Source organism: Pipra filicauda, unplaced genomic scaffold (assembly GCF_003945595.2).
Source record: "Pipra filicauda isolate LSUMZ 115617 unplaced genomic scaffold, ASM394559v2 scaffold363_size724302_pilon, whole genome shotgun sequence".
Lineage (NCBI taxonomy): Eukaryota > Metazoa > Chordata > Aves > Passeriformes > Pipridae > Pipra > Pipra filicauda.
The window spans coordinates 1-23,376 of NW_024104491.1; the positions used below are offsets into that span (position 1 = coordinate 1).

The 23,376-nt window shown below is 42.1% G+C and overlaps 1 protein-coding gene across 1 annotated transcript in view; it reads right to left on the bottom strand.

The window, feature by feature from the left end:
* Positions 1-5,268: 5,268 nt before the first annotated feature.
* LOC120323880 (endonuclease/exonuclease/phosphatase family domain-containing protein 1-like) overlaps positions 5,269-23,376 on the bottom strand; it is a 34,451-nt gene continuing 16,343 nt past the window's right edge. Inside the window, exon 2 of the mRNA XM_039384605.1 lies at positions 5,269-5,371. Coding sequence (XP_039240539.1) covers positions 5,269-5,371 — 103 coding nt within the window. The remainder of the gene's footprint in view (positions 5,372-23,376) is intronic.

A 23,376-nucleotide genomic window follows, 5' to 3' on the forward strand; every position in this document is an offset into this window, starting at 1 on the left:
CTGGTTTCTGGAAAGGATAGTTCTAAGAATAGACAGCAAATATAACTTCTTTACAGCAACTAATTCATTAATTGCAAATTGCCTTATGATCTTTTTTAACCAACAGCTCAAAGCAAAGCAAGACTGCAAGATGGGGCTCACACTGTACAGGAGGATTATGGCAACTAAAAATATGCACACAAAGACTCAGTCCTGAACTAACTGTATTTCTGGGGTACATGTCTGCTCCAGCTTAAAAAAAAAAACAGAACCCCCCCCCCCCCAAAAATCACATCAAATGCATACATAACCATATTTATATCCATGCAAGCAAGAAATGATGTTATCCCTGCAAATGGAAAACAGCACCTCTCTTTCAAACACAGAAAAGCTCCTACGGATAACCTTTCACAAATAAACAACCTGCTCTGCTTGGAGAGGGATTTTATAAAGAACAGAGATTACAATGGGCTTAATCATGATTAAACACTGATCTGGCTCAATCTACTCAAAAGCAGACAAAAGATAAATAAAAACCTCCAGCAGATGCATTTCATACTGGAAATTCTGGAACCTCAATTGACGTCACACTTTTTATGTTCTGATAATATCTGGAGGAAACAGTACACTGGATCAAGAAAACAAAAGCAAATTTTTACTTAAAATTCTCCATGTACTGTGTAGAAAGAAGGCGGTTACAGCAGGGAATGAACAGGGCAGCTCAGCATTTTACAAACCTGTTTTTGACTGCAGCCGAAACTGCACTATCAGAGTGATGCTACTAGAAAGAAACAAGCACTCCATTTTGTCCTCATCTCCTGTGCCTTACCCTGTAAAAATGGGCAACAGTACTCAATGCATTTTCCTTCAGGCAATAACTACTTCTGATCAATGGCAGGCATGTTAAACCTCTTTTAGTAAAATAACACCCTCAGCATCACACCAGTTGTAGTTCAATGATTCCTCAGGCACAGTATGAAAATTCTGCATGACGGGACAGGGCTGCATTTAGCAAATATCTCCCAAATACAGACATCTGGTCTTTCCTACAACTGAGGAAATGCAGGAAAGTGATTCCACATCATGGGAGACAACTTCAGCCATTAGTACTTCTGAGGGAGGTGGGAAATGTCAAAAAAGGAGCACAGATTTTAGAGATTGCTTGCTTACAGTGCTAAGTTTTCCATTGTTTGCAACAAGGTAAATGTGTTTTCTTTGAAGAAAGAGAAGTCACTCTTTATATGGGGCAGGGGAGTCTCTGGAGGAGAAGGTTGATCAGAGTTTTCTGATTCTATCATCTCCAGCAGAGATGCACAATGGATGACCAAGTAAGATTCGGCCAGCAGACAGAAGAGATCCCTTCCTGTGCTGAGAGGGCTAGAAGGTACATCACTGCCTGTTCTGGTGCCCAGCGAATGCATCCTGTACTTCATAGCCACAGGTACTAGGTGAAAGACTTTCAATCCCTCTTGATTTGTGACTTCCAAAACTTCTCCAGTGAAGGTGAAAGTCCCCATATAGACAGTGCAAGCCTACTGGTAATTACTTTGTTCTTTTCACTTTCTTTTCACTGACCTCTTGGACATAGCTCACATAAATTTGTCATCACTGTCACAGGCAGACCTTAAAAGTAAAATTTATGTTACCCTGATTTTCAAGCTGCAAGTTATGATCAACTTCAAGAAGATCACCCCTAAACAAAATCAAATTTCTTACCCCAACTCCTATCATCCTTCAGCCCACCCAGTGTTTCTCTCAAGCTAGTCTGATAGATCACCTCCGACTTCAAGGAGAATAATCATCACTTTGCTGAAGAATTCCACACTTTACAAACTGTAGCTCTGAATCACATGATTTACATTTCCTAGATCATATCATGGCTAGGCTTCTCAAATGAAGATTTAGGGAGGGCTCTACCCACATTTGTTACAAGCGCGCTGGTAGCTCAAAAGGCCAATATGAGATGGGCACGTCCGGTTGCAAAAGGCACAGCAGAAAGACTCCTTAGGTGGTGTATTCTGCAAGGTACGATTCTTTCTGCGTTGTCTTTTCTCCTCAAGGGCGATCCTAAGGTTCATCTGCCAGGGCTGAGCGAGCTTGGACAGGGGCAGTGAGGTCCTCAGGACGTAGGTTTAATTAGAGTGACCTTCATTTCCTAGATAAGAAGTCAACAAATGTCTCTGTCTACAGTCAAGTAGACAGTCTTTTCTCATCCTGAGTAACAGCAGATGCATTTACTTATGAATACACAAATAGGAAAATAATGTTCCCAAAGCAGGCTTACCTTACAAAAGGGATCACTAAATTGTACAGATTATTTAACTTTTCTCTATAACCTGCCTGTGAAGGAGAAATGAGCTCAAGAGCCCCTGTTAACATCTGAAAGGTGCAAGGAGGAACATCTGACAGAATGCAAAGAATATTTTTATTTTTCTTACAAGATGGATGACCCTGCACAACCTACTGGCATCAAGCACAAATGAGAACAATTGTTTTGGTGTACTTGTTGCCTATGGAATAGGACTACAGATTTAAAATGCTAAAACAGCAACTGACGTGAAATGTCACCTGGCTAGGCAGTTCAATCTGCTAATTACTTAAACAGATTTATTTTTCAACTATAAAAACAGCATGTTCTTCAGGAGAACTATTTTTTCCCCTTCCCCGAATAAATACTATTAACAATTGCCAAGTAGAATTCTTCATTTGCAATTAAGGATTTCCCAAAATTAGATCAAGTAAAGTACTCAAAAACACACTGAGGTAAGAGTGTCTCTGGGAGTCTCTCCCAGAGCTATGCTTCTGGAAGGGGAAGCAATGTTTCATACAGATCTCAGCACCAACAAGCCTGCGTGCCTGAGATACTTCCTTCTAAAGCCTGAGTGGCCTTGAACCCTTGTGGGTATGAGGCTGGCACGACTGCAAGCTCTCCTGCGGCATCTCGCCATCTGTGTTCTTTACTACCCTTGGCAAATGGCAGCAAACCTTCTAAATCGAAGGCATGCAAGTAATACAATCCCACAGCAGCTGGGGCAAGCTCAGTGAGGAGGCAGGGGGAAGCAAACAGATCAATTTGAAGGTTCAAGGTAAGCCAAAATACAGGTAAGTATGTGCTTGCTTTTAAGCTGCTGGTAAGACCACTCACAGGGAGTCTGTGGCAGGATGGGTCTGATGGGCTATGGCCAAAACAAACACAAACAAGCCCATCTCTGACCCAGAACTTTCACTAGGTAAACACTGTCGTTCCTCTTGTGTGACCTAGTTCACTGAAATAAATTATTTTCTTTTTCCTCTTAACAACAGCAAGTGTGGTGCTGGGGTTCAGCTCCACAAGCAGCATCTCCATCTGTGGTGCTTGCAGGTACCCATGGCTCCCCAGAAAAACAAACCAGTTGATGAGCAGCATCCAAGGGTCAATCAAACTTGTCCCAATCCAAGATGAGCTGTAATTAAACCCTGGCAATCACACCTTCTGTCTTGGCAACCCGAGGCATAAATGCCGCCAAGTGTGGTAGATCCTTGGCTTAAAGGGTTCATTTTGGCACAATTTGCCAAAACGTTAGGGTTTAAGAAATTAAACAAATAGAGTCTTTGCAAGACAAAGTTCTTCACAGTGTGTTCAGCCTATTTTCAATGGTCAAGGTGGGAAAAACATTTAAAGACACTTAAGTATCTAAGATAGTCAGAATGGCATGAAACCCTTTTGCAGTAAGAAACCAGCAAATCTATGACATGCAGCTTTTGAAGCACAGCAGCATTCTGCTACACATTTGGGAAAGCAGCAAGCTTTCCCAAAGGGGAAAGTCTTTCCACAAGGGGGTCCCATCTTCTCAAGACCCCAGTGGTTCAAGCAGCCTGCTCTGACAGTCTGCTGCTTCATGTGCCTCACCTGACAGTCCATCTGTGCTATGCATGGTCAGATAATTTTATGACACTGTCTCAAGGCCTGGTTCTCCAGAGACTCACTACAAATGCACTTAACTTCAGTGTGGTTTGATTTAATGGAGCTCATCTGCAGCACGAACACCAGTGTGCCTGTAGGTCTTTTTAGGGGGGCACTACTCTTCAACAGTGGGCTTCTACTCACTCTGGGTTTCCATGCAAGTTTCAAAATATATAACAAGACTTTCAAAGCTGGGCATCAAATTTTAGAAATAAGAAGAAGTTTCCAAAGTTCAAAACCATGTATGATAGACTGGAAAGTATTCTATAGGAAAAACGCTTTAAGGTTATTATGTTCATAGCTTTCTTAAAGAAAACCCAGAAAAAACCCATCTTACAATGAATGTTAAAATATTATCACTTAATAATATTCTGTATTCCTAATATATAATGTATTCTGGCATCACAATGTTGATAAATAATGATGTAAGAATAGAAAACATGACAGCACATGTTCTCAAAACCTGACTCTGAAAGCAGGCTGGACAAGGAATTTTGTTCTAGTCTGTGTTCTTTTTCCCCTCCTGTATTTAAAAAATAAAGACAGCAAATTTCTTTGAACTTACATAATTCTACCCTGTTATTTTACAGAGAGCTAAACTGGCCTTTTAAATTCATTAAGCTTGGCATTGTATGAAAGAGGATATCAAATATTCAGAGAGCTCAATTTAGAAAGATCACTTTTCTGAGGCTGAGCCTTTCTGAAGAGCTTCCTGCAGAGTTCCAGACAATGCCTCAAACAGCCATTCTCACCAGGCTGAGGTTACTTGACCTCACCAGGCCATGTTTCTGGAGGCATTGGGCCAAAAGGAGGTACCGGTCCAATGGAAAGGTGAGAAGTCTACAGGGTGTGAGGTGCCAGAGAGTCAGACTGCTGCAAACGATGAAAATTTGTGAATATTGACCTGTTCTGCACAATGAGTGGTTGAGATGCACATGTTATATTAGCCTTTCAAAACCAGGTTGCACAGCGCCCTATTCAACCTGGCCTTGAACACTTCCAGGGTTGGGGCATCCACAGTTTCTCTGGGCAACTGGTTTCAGTGCCTTACCACCCTCACAGTAAAGAATTTCTTCCCAATATCTGATCTAAACCTGCCCTCCAGGGTACTGCTGTGCTTGCAGTACCTTGGCTGTAGAGCAACACCAGGTTTTATTATTTACTGCTTATTATTAAGCATTGCTTACCCCAAGCTTGTTGTAAAATCAGAGAACACCAAAAACACGTGGTCAGCTTGGACAAAACATATCCCCTCTGCTTTCATGCATTATGTAGCTAGGAAGATGTCTTATTTTATGCTGCGTGATTTTCCATGAAGTTAGGAAGCACGACTAACACAGAGGGCTTTAAGAGCTTAAATGTGTTATGACAGTTGTATTAGAGATATTTTTAAATACCTTTTCTAGCGCTTCTCTGTCAACCAGCTCCTGCACAGCCAAAAGCTTGATACTGTAAGAAAAAACAGAGAGAAAAAAAGAATGAATCACCCCATTGCAAGTGTTACAGAAGCACAAGTAACAGCAGAACTGAAGCTCTCCTTTTATCTTCTCTCTTCATAAAGAGATACAAGACATGCTCAGAATATAACAAACCAAAGCAACAGAGACAGTGTTACTTTGTTTGCCTTGAATTAGTGATCCCAAGCAGGTATCTTGGTTTCCAAATTACAAGTATATCTGAATTCACCATACAGAGAAACTGCATTAATCACTACTCTTTTAATACCCCAAATGAACACCAGAGGATCTTCTGAATGACAAACATGGAAAAATATTCTAGACATTTTTATCGGTTTTAGTCAACTTTGTTCTTCAGTATCAACATGTTTCTACAAGTCCCATGACAGTCATTCCCAGGGATTTACAATATTATATATGAGGTACAGTAATTAAGACAACACAGCTAAAGAAATTTGAGGGAGAGATGAGGGAAATGAGCATCACTGTTTGAAAGTAGTGTAGAGAGATAATCCATGGTTATTATTCTTGTAGTGCCCTTTGCTGCTCAACCCCAAATTTCTTCACCTACTGAATCTCTTCTAAGTTTACCTCTAGGGGCTAAATCCTGCACACTGAATTTCATTCACTTCAAAAAGATTATTAGAGTTACTCAAGCAGGATTTTGCCCTGTAAGACAGGTAAAATTACAGCTAAATCGGGGTATATAAGAGAACCTTGTATAACATCTAATCTTTCATAGAGATTTTAATGAGTAATTAGAAATCATCCACCCTCCTTCAAATTCAGTTACTTGCATGTAGTGCGAAAGACCAATCTTTTTCATGCTAAGAAATTTCAGGAAAAGATTTTGTTGCATCCCTGTCAAGCCGAAGGGCTCACGGTATGGGTATGAACCTGAAAAGCGTTGCCAGCAGGTCAAAGGAGGTGATCCTTCCCCTCTATGCAGCACTGGCAAGGCCAGAGCTCACACCTCTCCATCACTGGGCACTTGCCATCGAGGGTCCACAGCAGCTGCCTTGGCCAGAGAGTAGAAGGGATCAACAGCACTTCTACTTATAGAGCTGGGCATCTACTTTAGGATGTCACAGTTAAAATTCAGCCCACCTAAAATTTAGCTCTCTACAGCTTTGGTGCCTAACTGCATTTAGATTCACTATATAGTTTAATGAAATGAGAGAGGAACCTCACTGTCCCAGGGTGGTTCAACCCATCTATCCTGGTGTCATCCCCTTAAGTCCTCCCACAAAGGTAGAAGCTGCCATCACGCTACACTACCCCAAGCCAGGCTTACAGAAAGCTGGCAGGCTTTTTACCCATGAAGTAGACCTGTATTGCAACTCCAACTGCTGACTTTCCTTACCCAGTCTTAAAACCAGTCACTTAATATATTATCCTTTGACTCCAGAGGATAATTTCCTTTACCCAAGGATACAAACACATTTCCATGGTAATAGAAGAATCAAATGATGCACACAAATATTGTTTAAATGACTCTCACCACCCTGTAGATATATACAGTAAAGAGACAGTATATTAAAAGCTTATATTCAAGACAGTGAAAAGTCAACACAGAAGTCTGCCAAACGATACACAATACAAAATTTTATTAGCCCTTCAAAACTTCACAGAAATATTGCATAATTCTTGAACATCCACTGGCACCTTATATGTTAATTATCTACATCCATCCTGTAACAGCAGCTGGCAAAACATAGTTGTAGTCTTGTCCTTCTACTGCTTTCCACTGCAGGTGGAAACACACGGCCTAACCCCTAAACACAAATGTGCTTTCACTTTAATGGACTTATAGTTTACAGATGTCTTCAAGGCATCATAAAAAGCCTACATCCAATGAATTATAAAATAGCCCCAGATAACAGATTTCTAGTCTGTAGAGGCTATTATTACTAAGACAGAGTGGGTAGAGATGGTTCAGAAAACAATGGGATAATCAGGAAAATGAAAAAGGTATTCCATTAAAGCCCAACCACTAGAGCAGCAGGGGACATGCAACTTTGTATTACTGTTTGGTGAACACACTATGCTGCACACAAAAGTTCAGCTGAACTGGAAGGCACTTCGGGTAAGTACAAAGCCAATACAAGGTATTTTTAAACATGATTTTCCTTGCAATTCTGCCAGCATACAAAATAAAGATGGGATGCGCACCAGGCAAAGAAGGCACCTCCATTTAAAAAACACTGCAGGATTGTGTCCAACTCAGAAGAAGCCAAGGCTGATGCACCTTAGAGAACAAAGTCCATTAACACAGGCAGTAGCAATGCAGCCACAATCAAGACCTGGCTCTGAATTCAGGAGTCACCCCTTTGTTTTTGATGACCCACCTGTTGCGGTGCACTTCAGAAAAACACGGGATGGGTGAGAGGGAGGTGGGCTAACACACACATGGAGGCAACCAGGATACTCACAGCTAGCTGGGCTGCTGCAGAGATGGCTTGAAATCTGCGTGCATACAATAAAATCTAATATTCTGCCATTCCCTTCTGCAAGCTGGACAACAGTGTGGGTTTTGTTATGCAAATTACTTTTGTCTTTCTTCAAGCTAGAGACTTTTTGATTACTTAATCAAATCAATCAAGGCTGCGGATACTTCTACCAATTGACTGATTTATTTCTAGAATGTTATTTGTGATTTATCTGACACTCAATAGCTTCAGAAGAAACATGTAGACTGTCCCAAATGGAAGTACCATTTTCATTAGAGATGATCATCTTACTGTACAAACCTACCTTCCTTTCCATTTACACCTTTAAAGCCCCATAAGAACTTTTTCAACTGGTATGTGTTTAATTAAAACAAAGTATACAGGGTCACACAGAAGCAAGTAATGAAGCATGGAGCAGAAATCTTTTTACTTTATTTCATTATATAAACGGAGATGCTGTGCTCTTGTTCAGAGGTGAAGAACCCATACAAAGGGTTTACATCCTGCAGAGGTACTGCATATGCAGGGCCAGAATCAAATCTCAGTTCAAAGTTGTACATGATTTGCAGCAACACTGGTTTTACTCCTGGTGAGAAAAAGACTTCCTCTACTGTTACAAATTGAGAGATCAATGTTTGCCCAGTACTTTACTCTTTTCTCCTCAGGTAACACCAGGTATTTTTCCTGGGTCAAAAGGAATCAGCAAACGCAAATATCAGCCTTTATACAACCAGTTGCAAGATCCTTCTTTCCTTAAAGCACCACCACAGATGCTGTCTCTGCCCACTGGATTACAGTCCACTACCTAGAAAATTGCTTTTGATAACCAGCTATTTACTGCTATTTCGTCCAGCAGATCCAAGTAACATTAGTATGTGCTACTTGATGCAATGTCAGCTTGGAAATGCAGCTTCTTTTAAGGTTGCTGCTTTGGGTGTCTGATGTTTCAAAAAGAAATCTGGCTTCTTATTTAAGCATTACATCAGCAATCTTAAAACCACTGAGAGCAGCTCATAACTTCATTTCTTGTTTGTAGTTGTTGTTTTCACCAAGGATTTCAAAGCAGACGGGAATGAAATCAGTAACTGAGAAAGGGGTGGAGGGAAGATCTCTAATTTAAAAAAAAAACTCTAATAAAATGCAAGGAGAGTTACCAAAAGCCAACACTGAAGTCCAAGCTCTTGCTGTCTACAATATGACACTTAAGTGCTCTTTTCATATATCCTTAGCATAAATTCTTTCATCCTCACCCATGTTATGCAGACATTAACTCATGAATAAAGTTGTAGAAAAATCATATTTCCCAAATAAACCTGTTGGTTCCTGGACAGCCTGCTCTAACCTACCAGCTTTAAAACATAGTGGTTAAGAAATCTGTAATGTGAATAACTATACTGACTGGACAAAAATGGCCCTGATTAAATCTGAAACCCTCTTAAAAATACTAATGGGCTCAATTACTTACATGATCTATTTAAACAAAGCTATTGAAATTAATATCCTGTCGCCCCAGGCACACTCAAAATACTTGAAAACATGCAGTGATCAGGATGAAGGACTCTCCTCCAGCAGTAAAAATATGCAAACATGATGTGCTGTCAAGGAAACACATGACTCCCTCTTTTTTTGGCTGTGGGTGACGCACAGCATTCTCCTCTAAGGGAATTCCTTTTGGTTTCCAGAAGATTAGTCACAGTGCTGAGCAAATGCCTACAGCTACAGCACACTTCTATGCCTCAGGGTATCATTGCAGTCCTTTCCTCAAAGTCTTCTAACTTAAAAACATTGGGTTACTCTCTCTAATCACACGTACCCAGGAATAAAGTAAGTCTTTCCAGCAGTCTTTTGCAACACTGCAAACTTGCCAACGGGTCCCTTGCTGGTTGTGCATTCCTATTCACCACGAGCCATTACGATCACATTTAATTTGCACTGAGCTTCACTTCCCAGCTTGAGTTCACATTGCCCACAAAAACCCATCTGCTCTTGCAGTAGGGAATGTCGGGGCCTTCCTAAGAACCACTACAGGACCACTACAGTCATCTGCCTGCAAACCAGCAAAGCTATGGCTCTGCAGAAAGGCAGATGGGACGGACTGAGGCCATCGCACAAGACAGATCCTAGATCCATCCATGCAGAATGCACCTGAGGTCGTCACCTGAGGAAGAAAAGCTGCTTCCTCCAAAACCAGCTAGGAGAGTGTTTCAGGGGTAGAGAGGTTTTAGAATTACAGCCAGTTTCTGGACCACCCGTGTACAGAATTAGAATTGCAGCCAGTACAGACATGGGTCACTTGGACACCACTCTGAAGAGAGGGTCTCCAGAGCCCTGCATCAATGAGCGCAGTGCCCCACGTCTGCTGAGCTGAGCACAGCATGGAGCTGAAGTTCCCATTCAGTGCAGAACCTGGTAATTTTGATTAAAAGGGAACGAGGAGGAAGTGAGGAAAATGTGAAGCAATAAGCACAGCAATCAGAAAGTCAGCAAAGTGTTTAAGTGAACACTTGGCCTCATGACAGTGTCCTACAAAAGCTGCAAGATGCAGGGATGCAGGGTAGCTGCTCAGGTAGAGCAGCAAGACCTCAGCTGGAAACTGGCACTCCCAGCACCTGGGACACCTTCTTAGCCTGAAAACAGGTCATGAATGGTGAGTGTCCAGGCATTCCAGCATACTCCCACTTTCCTTTTCTTTCTCTCCTTAGCCTGAAAGCAGGGCTCCCTGGACAATCGGTGCTGCCTGTCTTCCACCTGGGGTTTGGTACAACATGTGGCTCATTGCCTGGCATCACCAACCTAGATGTGTTATCCAGCAGCAACGTGAGCTGTGGATTAGTCTCAATTTGCTTTGCAAGCTTATACATCTTTGCTCAAGGCCTGAGTTTTTCCAAAAGCCCCATGCTTTCTATTAGCCAGTGCATAAGCCTAAATTTAACATCATCAAGAAGTGCTATTTGACTTCTCTTAATTTTCTGTCTCCATCTTCAGCATACAGCTGTACCAAATCTGACTCACAGACTTTATTATAAACAGTCCATGCAAAAATCACTCAATCCCAAAGCATCATTTTGAGCAACATTAAATAATTCTCCTTCCCCTTTAGTCAAAAAACTTTTCCTCTTTTTTCTTAAGATAAGATCCCATAACCATGTTATGGCCCATAAGGAAGTTTTACGGATGACTTACATATCCAAGAGTAGAGCATGATGGATGCACATAACTGAAGTGCTTGATGAGAGACTCACATTAGAGTTAGTTAACAAAAAGAACAGGACAAGATCGCTTGGGTCATCAAATTTGTATGCTAAAATTGTATTTGCAAATCTTACAAACTAGCCTTATTCATAAATCAAGTCTGCTCTAAAAGACGGGCATGAAACATGAAAGTTAGAAGAAAAAAAAGAAAAAAAAATGCAGTTGAGATGTGCTAATGCTACCTGTACCTGGAAGGGAGCCCTCCCCATCAGCTGGCTGCTCTCCCCATACCTCACCTCGGTCTTCAGCTCTGCTGGTGAAAGGGCACACTCATCACCATTTGCACCACAGCCCCTTGTTTTCCTTTAGCATTTGCTGGATGACAGCGCGAGTAACAACAAGGACGGGGGAGCTACCAACATGGGTACGTGTTCACTGTGAGGGCTGTGGTCTGTCCCTGCTGCAGCCAGCTGTCGACAGCCTGAGGTTAAGGGCTGTGATTAACTGTTTTTTAGTCGTTTTAAGAGCAGGTAGATGCTTAGCCATCAAGCATGTGCTGCTTTGGGAAGTACATGGAGGATGGGGAAGGATACCAGCCCAAAAGGGACGAACACAGAAAAACCTAGATCTTGTGGGTTAAAAAAATAGGGGACGTAGGAGGTGGTAGTGTGTGGAAGTGGGGGTGGGTTGTGGGGTTTGTGCAGTTTTTTGTTGTTTGGGTGTTTGTTTTAAATGTAGAGCTGCTGCTGGAATTTGTCCCTTGCTGCTAATGCCTAACGAGACTCAAGGCTTTGTCTCCTGACTCTGTCTGCCCCAGTGATGATTATGTTGCATAAAGGCAGGTGAAAGAACAGCAGGCTCCCAGCAGCAGCACAGTAGACTATGTTTAACATGGTGAGATGACGGTGGACTAAGTCTCTGAGTACCCTGGGGCCTGCAGAACGATCTGTGTCGCTCCCTTTTTGGGGCTGCCCACACTGACCAGGGCAACGGGTGACCTAAATGGGGTCCCTTTGCAGTGAAGGAGCAGCCTTTAAGACATCCATCAATGCATGCACTGTGAAAAGCCATCTCATTTTTGCTGGCATATCCCATCTACAAAGTTGTCTTTCCACTCCTTAGACCTCGTTTGCTCACACCCCCATAAAAACAAAAGCAGAAGGAGGAAAGGAAAAAAGCCTGCTTAATGACTTTCAGCCTCATAAACTTCCTCCATCTACCCCTGTGAAATCTGACAAGGAAAAAAAAATCAGTTTCTCCTTCTCCAATAAAAGCATCTGCATCTTCTCAATCACTCCTTAAATGGAAGGAAAAATTGTGTCCACTGCCACGTCTTAACAGCTGCTGGAAGCCACCGGAGAGCTTATGAAGTAAGCTGATGGGCTTGGATAGGAATACCATGCCATATTGCTTTGGGACTAGCTGCCAGCTAGTGACACAACAATACGAATTGGAAGATTCTCAGGAAAAAAATGTATCTACAGTAAGAAGAAATTATGATAAAATCAGGGAGCTGCATTTCCTTTAAAAAAATATACTTACTTAATATATAATTATATTAAATGTATTTTATATATACTATAGATGCACATAAAATAGATACTGTAAAATTTATACATAATTTTATAAACACATTCATATAGATAGAGGTAAATTTACTTAGGGCTACTTTTTTTGCAGCTTCCTCATTCAGATGAAAGCAGATGTTCTTTGATGTCTAGTCATCACTGATTTCCCTGCAGCATGGCCTGAAACCAAAAAGTAGATCAAGGCACCGTAGCTGGAAAGAGAATCAGGAGTAAATGGAAGGAGCAGTGAAGTTGCAATCCATCAAGCAAACTGGCAGCATAGCACAGGCCACACAAACACTCTTCCTCCGACGTTTGCATTTGCAGATCTATTGCATTATGTTAGTGATTATGTGAGTATTTGTCATGGGGAGAAAGGAAACTGTAATGGAACTAAATGAGGGAAAACATGAATTATGGATGGTTACTACTGAGGGTTGCAGGGGGGCAACAGCAGCATTACTCAAGCTGACAGGCAGGAGGCAATTGAAAGAGTTCACTCCTTCCTTTTCCCATTTCAGTGGTTCCCTGGGTTCAGGGATGCTCTCTCCTTGCTGTTCTCTTTCCAAAACCTACAGCAAAGACATCTTTTGCAGACCTATGAACTTTGCACTGAGGGTCTGATTTATGTTCAACTGATGCTGTGGTTTCAGCACAGTTATATCATTGCAGGAACAGAATGATGATTCATAAACTCTGAGCATTGTGTATTCCCAATGCACGAGAGCAAAACCAAGAAGGGAGGTTGCAAGAACAGACAACTTCTTCCTACCACTCTGGAAGGGAGTAAGACATGCTCACAAAATAAACCAAACCCCAACCAGCTGCAGAAAGCATATCAATGCCCATGTATAATGAGACTTGGAAGCCTTCTTGACCACCTCCTTGGGAACACCCTACACAAGCTCTTTCCAAATGGATGAAATCCATGCTGCTGTGCATACAGACTTTTACTATGTCAGTAAGTAGAGAAGGTCACACACAGCAAAATAAGAAGGGAGCTACTCAAAACTCCCAGAATCCCTGTGACACTAAAGAAACATCATTCTTATCCATCTACCAAGAAGAAGTGTCTTCCAAGTTGTGAGGCACTGATGCTCATCAGGACACATGCAAATTCTGAGTGTTTCCACCACAGAGAGGGGAATAGGAGCAACAGGGAAGCATCCTATTAACCTCTTCCTCCACACAGATGATCACATCTCAGGCCTAATTCTTTCCTTTTCCAGGTAAGGGGGAAGGAGACAGGACATCACTTCCGCTTGTATGAAGTCTCTCTGTCTGAAGATCCCCTAAACTTTTAAACCAGAGCAAGTCACAGAAGGGTCATTCTCTGCGTGCACGCAATGCACATGTAAATACTGTCCTTTCTCTCATTATTATGTTCAGAAAGATTTGCTAACCCATCTTCATTCAAGAGAAAACAAGCCCTGTGCTAACTGCTGTTTTTAGAAACACCTGGCTAAGTTACAGGCCATCCTATGGCCTTTTCTCTTGATGTCCTGTTATTATTCTTCCCTGTCCTTCTCCAATTCTGTCTCTGCAAACTGGCACAGTGCCAAGAGAGTAGCAGCAGTTAGAAAAGTAAAAGTCAGGGAAGACTTCCAATGTCCTCAGAAGCAATGCTGATTATTAAGGGCCGGGATACATTGCACTTGATTGAACAGAACCAAACCTGATTCCTGAGAGGCAAAGGTTAATTAGACAAATGGCTCAAAAGGATCAATTTGTTCTAACCCATAATTTGCTGATTTTCTTTTTTTAATTTAAAAAGAGAGTTTAAAATAGACTAGGCTGCTGAAAATATGCCCCAAATTCCCAAACACATGAGATGAAACCACAGAGGGCCCAGGACCGCCAGTAACATAATGACTACAGAATAGTAGCCTAATGAATAAAGAAACAGCAAATCAAATACCTATATTAAATTATACCGAATGCAGCAATCTCGTCTCTACATATCCACTAACAGATACACGCAGCAGCAATGCAGTTTAACTTCCAACACCATTCAAAACTCAGGGTGACAGTCCAGCAGGCTTCTCTGTTACCACTTCCACCTCCCACTTCACTGCTTGCTCCTGTGCCAAACACTTCACTACATGACAATTCAGGCAGCAGCAGAGAGTACTACTGCAAGTGGTGGTGGGGGGTGTGTGTTATATTTACTCACAAAAAAATACACGAGTTGTTGCAACTCACTTCTGACAGACAGCAAACCAAAATCAGTTGCCTACATTTAAAAAAAAGGGAGGGGCAGTTGGGTTTTAGTTTAATATATATAATGATAAAGTGTATTTTCCTTCTTTCATATTTCATTTCTTACTATATTTAACTAAGAGCAATACTGTCTCTATTCAAAACAGTTCACCTTACATTCAGTGGTTTTGAAGTTGGGCAAAATCCTCTGTATAATATTCAGTCATAGGATTTTTATTTTTTAATTTTTCAAAGGATGCCTGTTTCCTTATAATTCTGCAGGAAGAGAGAGGCTCACAGAGAATGTTGTGTTCACAGCAACATTGATTTCTTCTGAGTCATTAAAACTGGACACGGGCAAGTTATTCAACTCACACTGAATTATTCAAATCTGTCCAGCAAGGGAGGAGACCAAGACTGAAAACAAAAATTTAGAAGGTCATAAAAATCAAAAGGTGACTTAGAGCTTCCAAATATAGGCATTGAGTTATAGTGTATGTGAACTCAGGCATTTGGCTCTTTTTCTGGAGTTTCTGAATCATTCCCTGCTGGGGTAAAGTGTATTAATTCCAGAAACAACACCTTCTCCTACCCAGTTCTGCCCTACTACAGCAATGGAAAAACTGAGTAGTCCTTATTAAATCAAATTGACATGTTTGGGAAAGGGCACACCACCACACTACCATTCTGCCATGAATTATAAAGCTACCAATAAAATGATGGGGCCTTGGGAGGTTTGAAAACTCTCCTTCTATGTCCCTGAAAAACACTGGTAAGAAACAAAAAGTCATTTGAAATAATCTGCTTCCCTTTCTCCATCAGGTATGTGAACAGTGTACAATCAAGCTCTTATGTGAAAGCTTGTCATTCGATCTCAGAAACTTAATGCAATATTACTTTGTCATACGTGCACATCCTCATCTCAGAGAAATGAGTTTACCCGGTTAAAAACCTCACAAAGGTATACAGGGAAAGTCAGCCTGTTTTGTAAAACACATGTTCAGGAGCAATTCTACAGTTTTATGGTAGTACAGCCATGATCAGTTGGTGACATGTGAGCACCAGTAATAGTTAGCCTGGTGTTGTGTAAAGAGTATTGAAGCTTCCTGGTTGAATCTGGATACAGAACTTCAAAGTTTTCTACAGTATACTCTTAACAAAGAGATTGACCCTCAAGAGTTGGCTCCTACTTCGAAGAGGCTGGCAGAGCGCCACAGCAGTTGGGCATTTCATACGAGCATCTTTAGCAGAAGACTTCGTGCCAAAGTGGAATTGGAATTGTTTAAGTGGCAGAGGAGGTTAAACATCAGGGATTAAAACAGAAAAACACACACAAGAAGTGCGTAGAGAGACACTACGAAATTGCTGAGCGGAAGCATTGTGATGAGGGGAAAAGAGCAGTACAGAAACCAAGAGCAGTGCTTTGGTCAAGTGTACTCTTCTTCATGGTTCTTTTATGACCAGCTTATTTTGCCTTACAAATTCAAAGACGTTTTGACAAAAAGACTAAAATGAAGTGCATCATTATAACAGGTAGAAAACAAAGTAGAATCTGTATTAGCAGAGAGCCCACATGTTTTAAAGACTTCCCACTCTGTGGCCAAAATTCAGCCCACCCATGTTCTTACAGTGGAGCTTTGGAAGCTGGTGGGAAGACCTTGACGCTGCAGTGCTCTGCAAGAGCAAGGGGTAGGCATCCAAAGACTTTGTCAAGGTGACTGAGGCCTTGTCACCATGAGAAGGTACCAAGTGTAGATTTAACAAGATAACACTCTTGCGTTACTACTCTGACAAAAGTCTCCAGCACAGGCCTAGCCTAACACTATCAAGTTTGCACGTCAACAGAGTGGAGCATCAGTCAGCACAGCCATCTGCTGCATCACACACAGGAATGGCATCAGGACCCACTGCCAACAACTGGGTTGCCCTCTTTATAGCATTTATACCATATGGTGAAGGAAAAGTCACAATAGATGAGAATTCCTCAAAACTGTCTCTCAGCTAGCCCACTTAAAGATTACCGAAAGCAGAACAATTCGATACCCAAGCTTTGAATGAATATGAACATTCATCCTCCTAAAACTGAAGTCAATTGCACAGCCCAAAACATGAAGCAAAGAAATGGAAAACTGTGAAAAGAAGCAGGCCAGAGGGAGCAAAGGCAGAAAACCGAAGTTTCACATACCAGAAAAGATGACACTCCTCAGTCTTGCATGCACTGAAGGCTTTAAATGTCAGAAAATCCATAGAAGACAACTCAGTAAGACTATTCACAAGTGGTGTTGCTGTCAAGCCATAAAAAATTTTGTTTACACTCTTAGGTTTCCAGACATGAGGAGAATATTATAGTCAGAAAATAACAACCAGCCAATACGGAGGTTGTATCTGCAAAAGCACGCAAAAGGCACAAATCAGATAAGAAAACTACCTGTCAAATAAGGGTAAGAAGTTAAAAACCTCCTTTCCAAGAGCTAATTACAAAAGTATCCTACCAGCTTCATCTACAACATCACATGATGCTGCATTAGAATAGGGAATTTAGCTTATGGGGCATTTGGAGTGCCATTTATATAACTTTAACCCAAATAGCAGACCAGACGGTCTTTCTATCAGTCCAGTTGTTTTGTACTTTAATAATGACTTTGAAGTGTGATGAGGGTTACATGAAGCTTAAGCCTCTGGCTAGCCAAAAGCCACAACCGCATATAGCCTTTGCTCTGAGTATCAGAGTAACACGGAAAGGTTTTGATTTAAACCTCCAGGGGATGCATCACATAGCTGTAACTCTAATCCGGGAGCAAATATAATCTGTCCGCAGTTCTCAAAGTCAGAAAAACTGGCTGAGTCGGCACTCTCCCAGCCAACTGCTGTGCTCAAACCAGCCCCTGCTCAGTTTGCTGGCAGAGCTTTCCAGCAGAGATATACTAAGCAGAAGGGAGAGACCACTCAAAAAGAAAGTATGCAATGTAAACACATAGCCGAGCAGACTATGGCCTGTTTACACAGGCTGCTACCATTCACTTTTTCTACTGCATCCCAAAAAATTCCTTGAGACTGTGTGTGGTAGAATTCTCTACCAATCAAATCCTGTGCGTCTATCTCCAGCAGTCATAGAGGACCACAAATGCAGGAACGCTGGTCAAAAGAGACTGCTGGATACAACATCCTTAACATGGGATTATCATGTGTCAGCTGTAGCTTCACCCAGCTGAGTCTTGAAAACTTCCAAAACACTGACTCCATCACCTTGAGATAACATCTTCCAGTGCTGCCCCAGCTTCTGAGTGAGGAAGCTTCTTCTAACATCTGGTCTGAAGATCACAAACCAGCCAGTTGCCCACTTTGTACTAAAGCCAGGGGTTATTTTACCTGCAGTGCTAGGCTACGGGCTTCTGTTGACACAGACAAGTTTCTTCAGAATCTTCAAGACTGAAGGGTTACCATCTGCCACAGCAGCCACTCCCCTCAAATTACGTACTGATATAGAGCATAATAAGTTATTACTCATCATAAAGGATATTTACCCTGTGTAGCAAATATATACTGCCACAATGGTCTTTGTTGACAAAGGGAAAGGCTTATCTGACTAGATACATGGGTCAAGTAAATGTTTTCTTTCTCCTACCTCAACAGTAGCTTGTGCCAGATTCTTCAGAGGACAGAGCGAGACACATAGGAAAGAAGGTGAGCAGCTTCTCTGCTTTCCCCCTTGCTCTCATCTCACATAACAGGATGCCACCACTGTCCATATATGCATCTCATTTGGTGGTTCTCAGGCTTTCTGGGCTGTAACCTGCTGTTAAGATTGAAGCTGTCTTCCATAGAAGATGACACACTGTTGTGAAACATTTGACCAAAAAACACTAAAGACAAGATGTCTCACTAACCACAAGATCACAGTCATGTCAGTCACACCTCAGGAATGGGGTAAGCGGAGGGCGACTAATCCTTTATTTGAGCTTCTGCCTAGCTCCTAACCTGTGTGGCATTTTCTGGCATGGGTTTATTAGTGTGCCATCTTAAAAACTGCTTTGAAGCAAGCACAGCATAAGGTTTTTCCCCCTTGTTCTAATATGTACTTAGAAAATAGCACAGTTGAGTTACTTTACATTTGCTTATCACAGCAGCCGCTCAGTTCTAGTATCTCATGACTTTGAGATCAGGACGAACTTCATCAGTTAAGGAACCTCATCAAAATGATCTATTTCTCCTACAGAAGAGGAACAATCTGAAGTTTCTATCACGGAAGATATCATTGAAAGTTTTAAAAACCAAACCAACAAAAGCACTGTAGTGTCAGTCTCCAATGATATTTGATTTGATAGGGAATAGTGTGGCATGGCGGAACAAGGGCAGGCAAAACAGCATCATGCTGAAACACAACAGCACTGCCCAGGCACCCTGTTCCCAGTGCTAGCACCACGACCATGCTGGCCACGTCCACCCTCCTGGGATGGCTGTATTGCAGAGCTCTGTCTTCCTCAGTGGGCAGCAGCACTGACCAAATGCCACAGCTGACCACCCGAGGAACCTCTCCCCACACCATATCCCCACAATGCAGCAGCTCTCCTGCTTGTGCAATTTTAAAAGTTAGTGTCTTCATACACTGTCCCCTGTGGACCTCCATATGCTTTACAGAGGCAGCAAGTGGTGATGTCCCCAACACATACAGCCAGGTCATAGTCCGTCTCTTGCAACTGCAGATAACATGGTTCGAACAGTCACCACTCCTGCTCAGTGAGCTGCATTCAGCAGCTGTTTAAGTGAAGCCAATTTACTTGGCAGACAAGAAGCTCCCAGATTAACCTGGATCAACTCCGGGTGCAGAGAAACAGTAACAAGCAGCTAATGGGTGGATCTCAGAAACACGCGCCTCTTCACTGGCTATCAGAATACGCCTGAAGCTGCAGAGAAGTGATGGCACTCATTCAGCATTGCGTCAGAGATGGACATGGGACAGAAGCAGAGCAGCTACAGTCCCTTCTCCTCTTAGACCACTTCACTTCTTAGTGCCTCATTTAGACATTTTACAGTACAGGAAAGCATACACATTATACAAGTGCTAATTATATGGTGTAAAGAGTTCCTACTTCTGATTTAAGGAGAGCATTAATACATTATTCATTACTTCAACTTTTACTCTTTGCTATTTGGATCATTGCTGTGATTTTTGTAGCACCCCTTTCCTCCCCATTTAGTCAAATAGTTCCTTGCTATAATTTTGATTACAATTTGCAAACACTGGTTTGTGGAGGATTAACTATGGTGGTGGAGGCAAAAGAAAAATCCAGTAGATGACCTAGTGCTAATTTAGAAGCACAGAACAGTAACAGGAAGTGTCACAGTATTCTTCTCAGCAAGACTCTTTTAAGCAGCAGAAGTCTTAGGCTGTTTCTTTCTCAAAAGGGCATCAAATAAATCCCCAAACACTGAACACCTACAGCTTAATCTTCAATGGCCATATGCTATTTAAAAAATAAATAAAAATAAGTAAAAACTCAAACCAAAAGCAGAACACCTAAGAAATCACACAGACTGGAAGGACGGAAAGGGTCATTAATTTCATTACAGAGCTCTCATGAAACACTGATGCCTGCAAACTGTCACAACTGTCACACTGCACAGCCAGCATGTAGGTACATAACCACTTACTATAGAAAGTTGTAGAAATGACCATTACATAAATTCCAGAGGGCTGTGTCTATGGAGGAATTTTATTTAACCAGCCTGCTACTATCCTTTAAGCAAAATAAAAAAGATTTAAGGTCTAAAGCAAGGAGGGCTTGTCATATCTGCCTCACCAGAAGCATAATAGGGGAAAATAAACATGATTCTGCTGCGTCAGCTCTGTCACCAAAGGTCTTCCTTTAGAGAGGGCACAGGTAAACTTAAAAGCAAAACTCCAAATCCTTCTAAATTTAAAAGGATGTGAGCTTGTTGGGGATTTAAAAAAAAACAACAAAATAATCTTTTTAAGGCTTTTCAAAGAGCCACGGAAAGGAGATTTTGTTAAATACATGATTCTCACCATCTTCTTATTTGTGCTATGCAGCATAGGGCAAAGATTTAAGGCGCTTTGCCTGTGAGTGGATGCAGCTTGACACGAGCTGCGGCAGTGTGCATTCCCTGAACTGAAGTAACCCTGCACAGGCAGGGATCCAGCCAGACATCTTAGGGGTTACTAGGATTCATATATAAAGAGGAGAAACACTGACTCTCTCTCTCTCACTAATAAAAATAAAAACTGCCAAAGGCAGATGTCTCTGTGTGCTTAAATTCAGTTTGGATAATATGTGGTTGGGATTGCGTTGTCACAGGATTTAATAAGAGGAAGTTCTCTTATCTCCCTTGGTTAAGCAAAAAAAACATGTCTTTTTTTGCTTTACAGAGAAAAGAGAAAAATAGCACACACACCACACAGCCTCTGTACTGGTGTAAGGGGCAGGAAAAAAAAAGTTACTCATGTTTTGCAAGTCCTAGCAGTATCAGAAAGGTTAACAGAGTTCACTGAAGTTCTAATAGTGCATAACTCTAGCATACCTGCACAAAAAGGTAATTTCATTTGTTTTCTTGTTTATTGCTCCACGGGACAGGGCTCAGAAAAGAGAAGGGGTTTGGAGGCAGATGCCATTGACTAGTTCCCCTTGCCATTCACCTTGGCTAAGCAGAATGGTTTTACGTAGCTGTGCAGCAAAAGTAAAGTACTGAAGCTTCCAGACACAGCACCACATTAATCACTTCAACCAGGTGGCCAGGATACCCAGTGAGAAGGAAAGCCTCCACACTTTCTCCTAATGAAAGGGAGTCAATGGAACAGCATCTCAGAAGGCACCTGTCTCCCCACTGGGCTGCCTGCTCTCACACATGATGCCAGTCAGGCACCTGGGGCTTCCTGAATCTGAATCTACAGCAGAACTGCCTACAGTCCCTTAGATGCTCACCAGTCTTCCACTAGTTTAAGCAATAAAATACTAAGCTTAAGCAATAAAATACTAAGCAAATGACAACAAATCACACCCCCTCCCCCAATACCTGAAACCTCAACACTCAGGAAAAGACCGGCCATGTCACAGATGATGAAAAGAAAGCAGGTATGGCAGCATTCAACCACTTCACTGAAGAAAAAAGCTGAGCACAAGATTACACTTTGTCATCTCACCCCAATAAGGTCATTGTGAAGCAGCACCATCCTTGGAGAAAGGAGCTTGAGGAAAGAAAAAGTGATTCCTAATGGAGCAGACAGGTAGGATGGGTCTCTGGGTGACACCACAGGTCAACATCAACATCCTACTGAGTCCACAGGATACCCAGTGAGGCCACGACAGCAACCTCGGGTGGTCCCACTTGGGACAGTGCCACATATACAAATGACCATGTAGTGACACAGGAGGATGAGGAAAATAGCAGTACACTTGAGGAGGAAAGGCTTCAAACAAGAAGAGGCTGCATTCATGTCTTCCTCTTCTAGGAGAGCATAGTGAGGAGACGACAACATATGTAACACCTCATGATGCAAGCACAGAATAAAATGCTAAGGACAGCTTTCCCAGAAAAGAAGGACAGAAGAAGGGAGCAGAAAGGAAAATTTGAAATTGTCCTTCTCCTCTTCAGAGAAAAGCAGAAATAGTTCAGGAAAAAAAACTACAGAATTTAGTAGTCAGAATGGACTGAAAAAGAGGCTGAGCAATCACTGGAGGAGATCCTCAGCAGCGATGTTCCTCCTTTCTCTGCAAAGGGAGGGTCTTGGGCTGGATTGCAGAATGCTGCTCTCTTCCCAGAGCCCCAAAGAGCAGAGCGAGTATCACCAAAAACTTTGCACCAGCTGAAGTCTGCAGACCATGCAGGAGGAGTGGGCACACACAGGCATGAGCAGCCAATGGCACAACTTCTGCCTATACAAAGAAAACCAGGTTATTGGATACCAGATGCTACTTCATGAAATACAAAGACAACTCAGCTTGTAAGAAGCCATTACCCCTGTGCATACACAGTAACAACGGTGGAGTTTCTGCTCAGTCATAAAGCACTCAAGAAAATACCCATTGCCCTGACACACAGCAAGAAAGCCAGAGCTGGAGAGACAACCTGTTCTGATGACCAAGGAGGGGACATGTGTGCATGCACAGATGCAAAGACAGCATGCAAAGCGAGTTTGGTAACACCAAGAGGTGAGCCAACATTTTGTTGGGATCAATCTGCTCCCTGCCACCCCCCAGCAGGAAAACACCGCTGTCATGAATTAGTCAATGTCACCACAAACCACCTCATTGCCAGCTCTGCGCTGAAGAAATCTCACATGGCAGGCAAACCATCTGATGTCCTAAGCCAGCAGAGCCAGGGTGCTGACCTTTTGCTTTCCTCTCTCCCCACCCCCATCCCAAAACACAATAATGCTCTGAAACCCTCTTTCAAGATGGGAAACACCCATCATGTCTACAGGATGTGAGAGGCGAAAGGGATGTGGGTTAGTTGGAGGACGTGCAGCAATGTGCCTCCAACTGCTGTGCACTTTAAGTCATACCACTGCATGGTCTAAAGTTCAGAGCAGGTAGCAGCAAACCATAGAATAATATAATCATTTAGGTTGG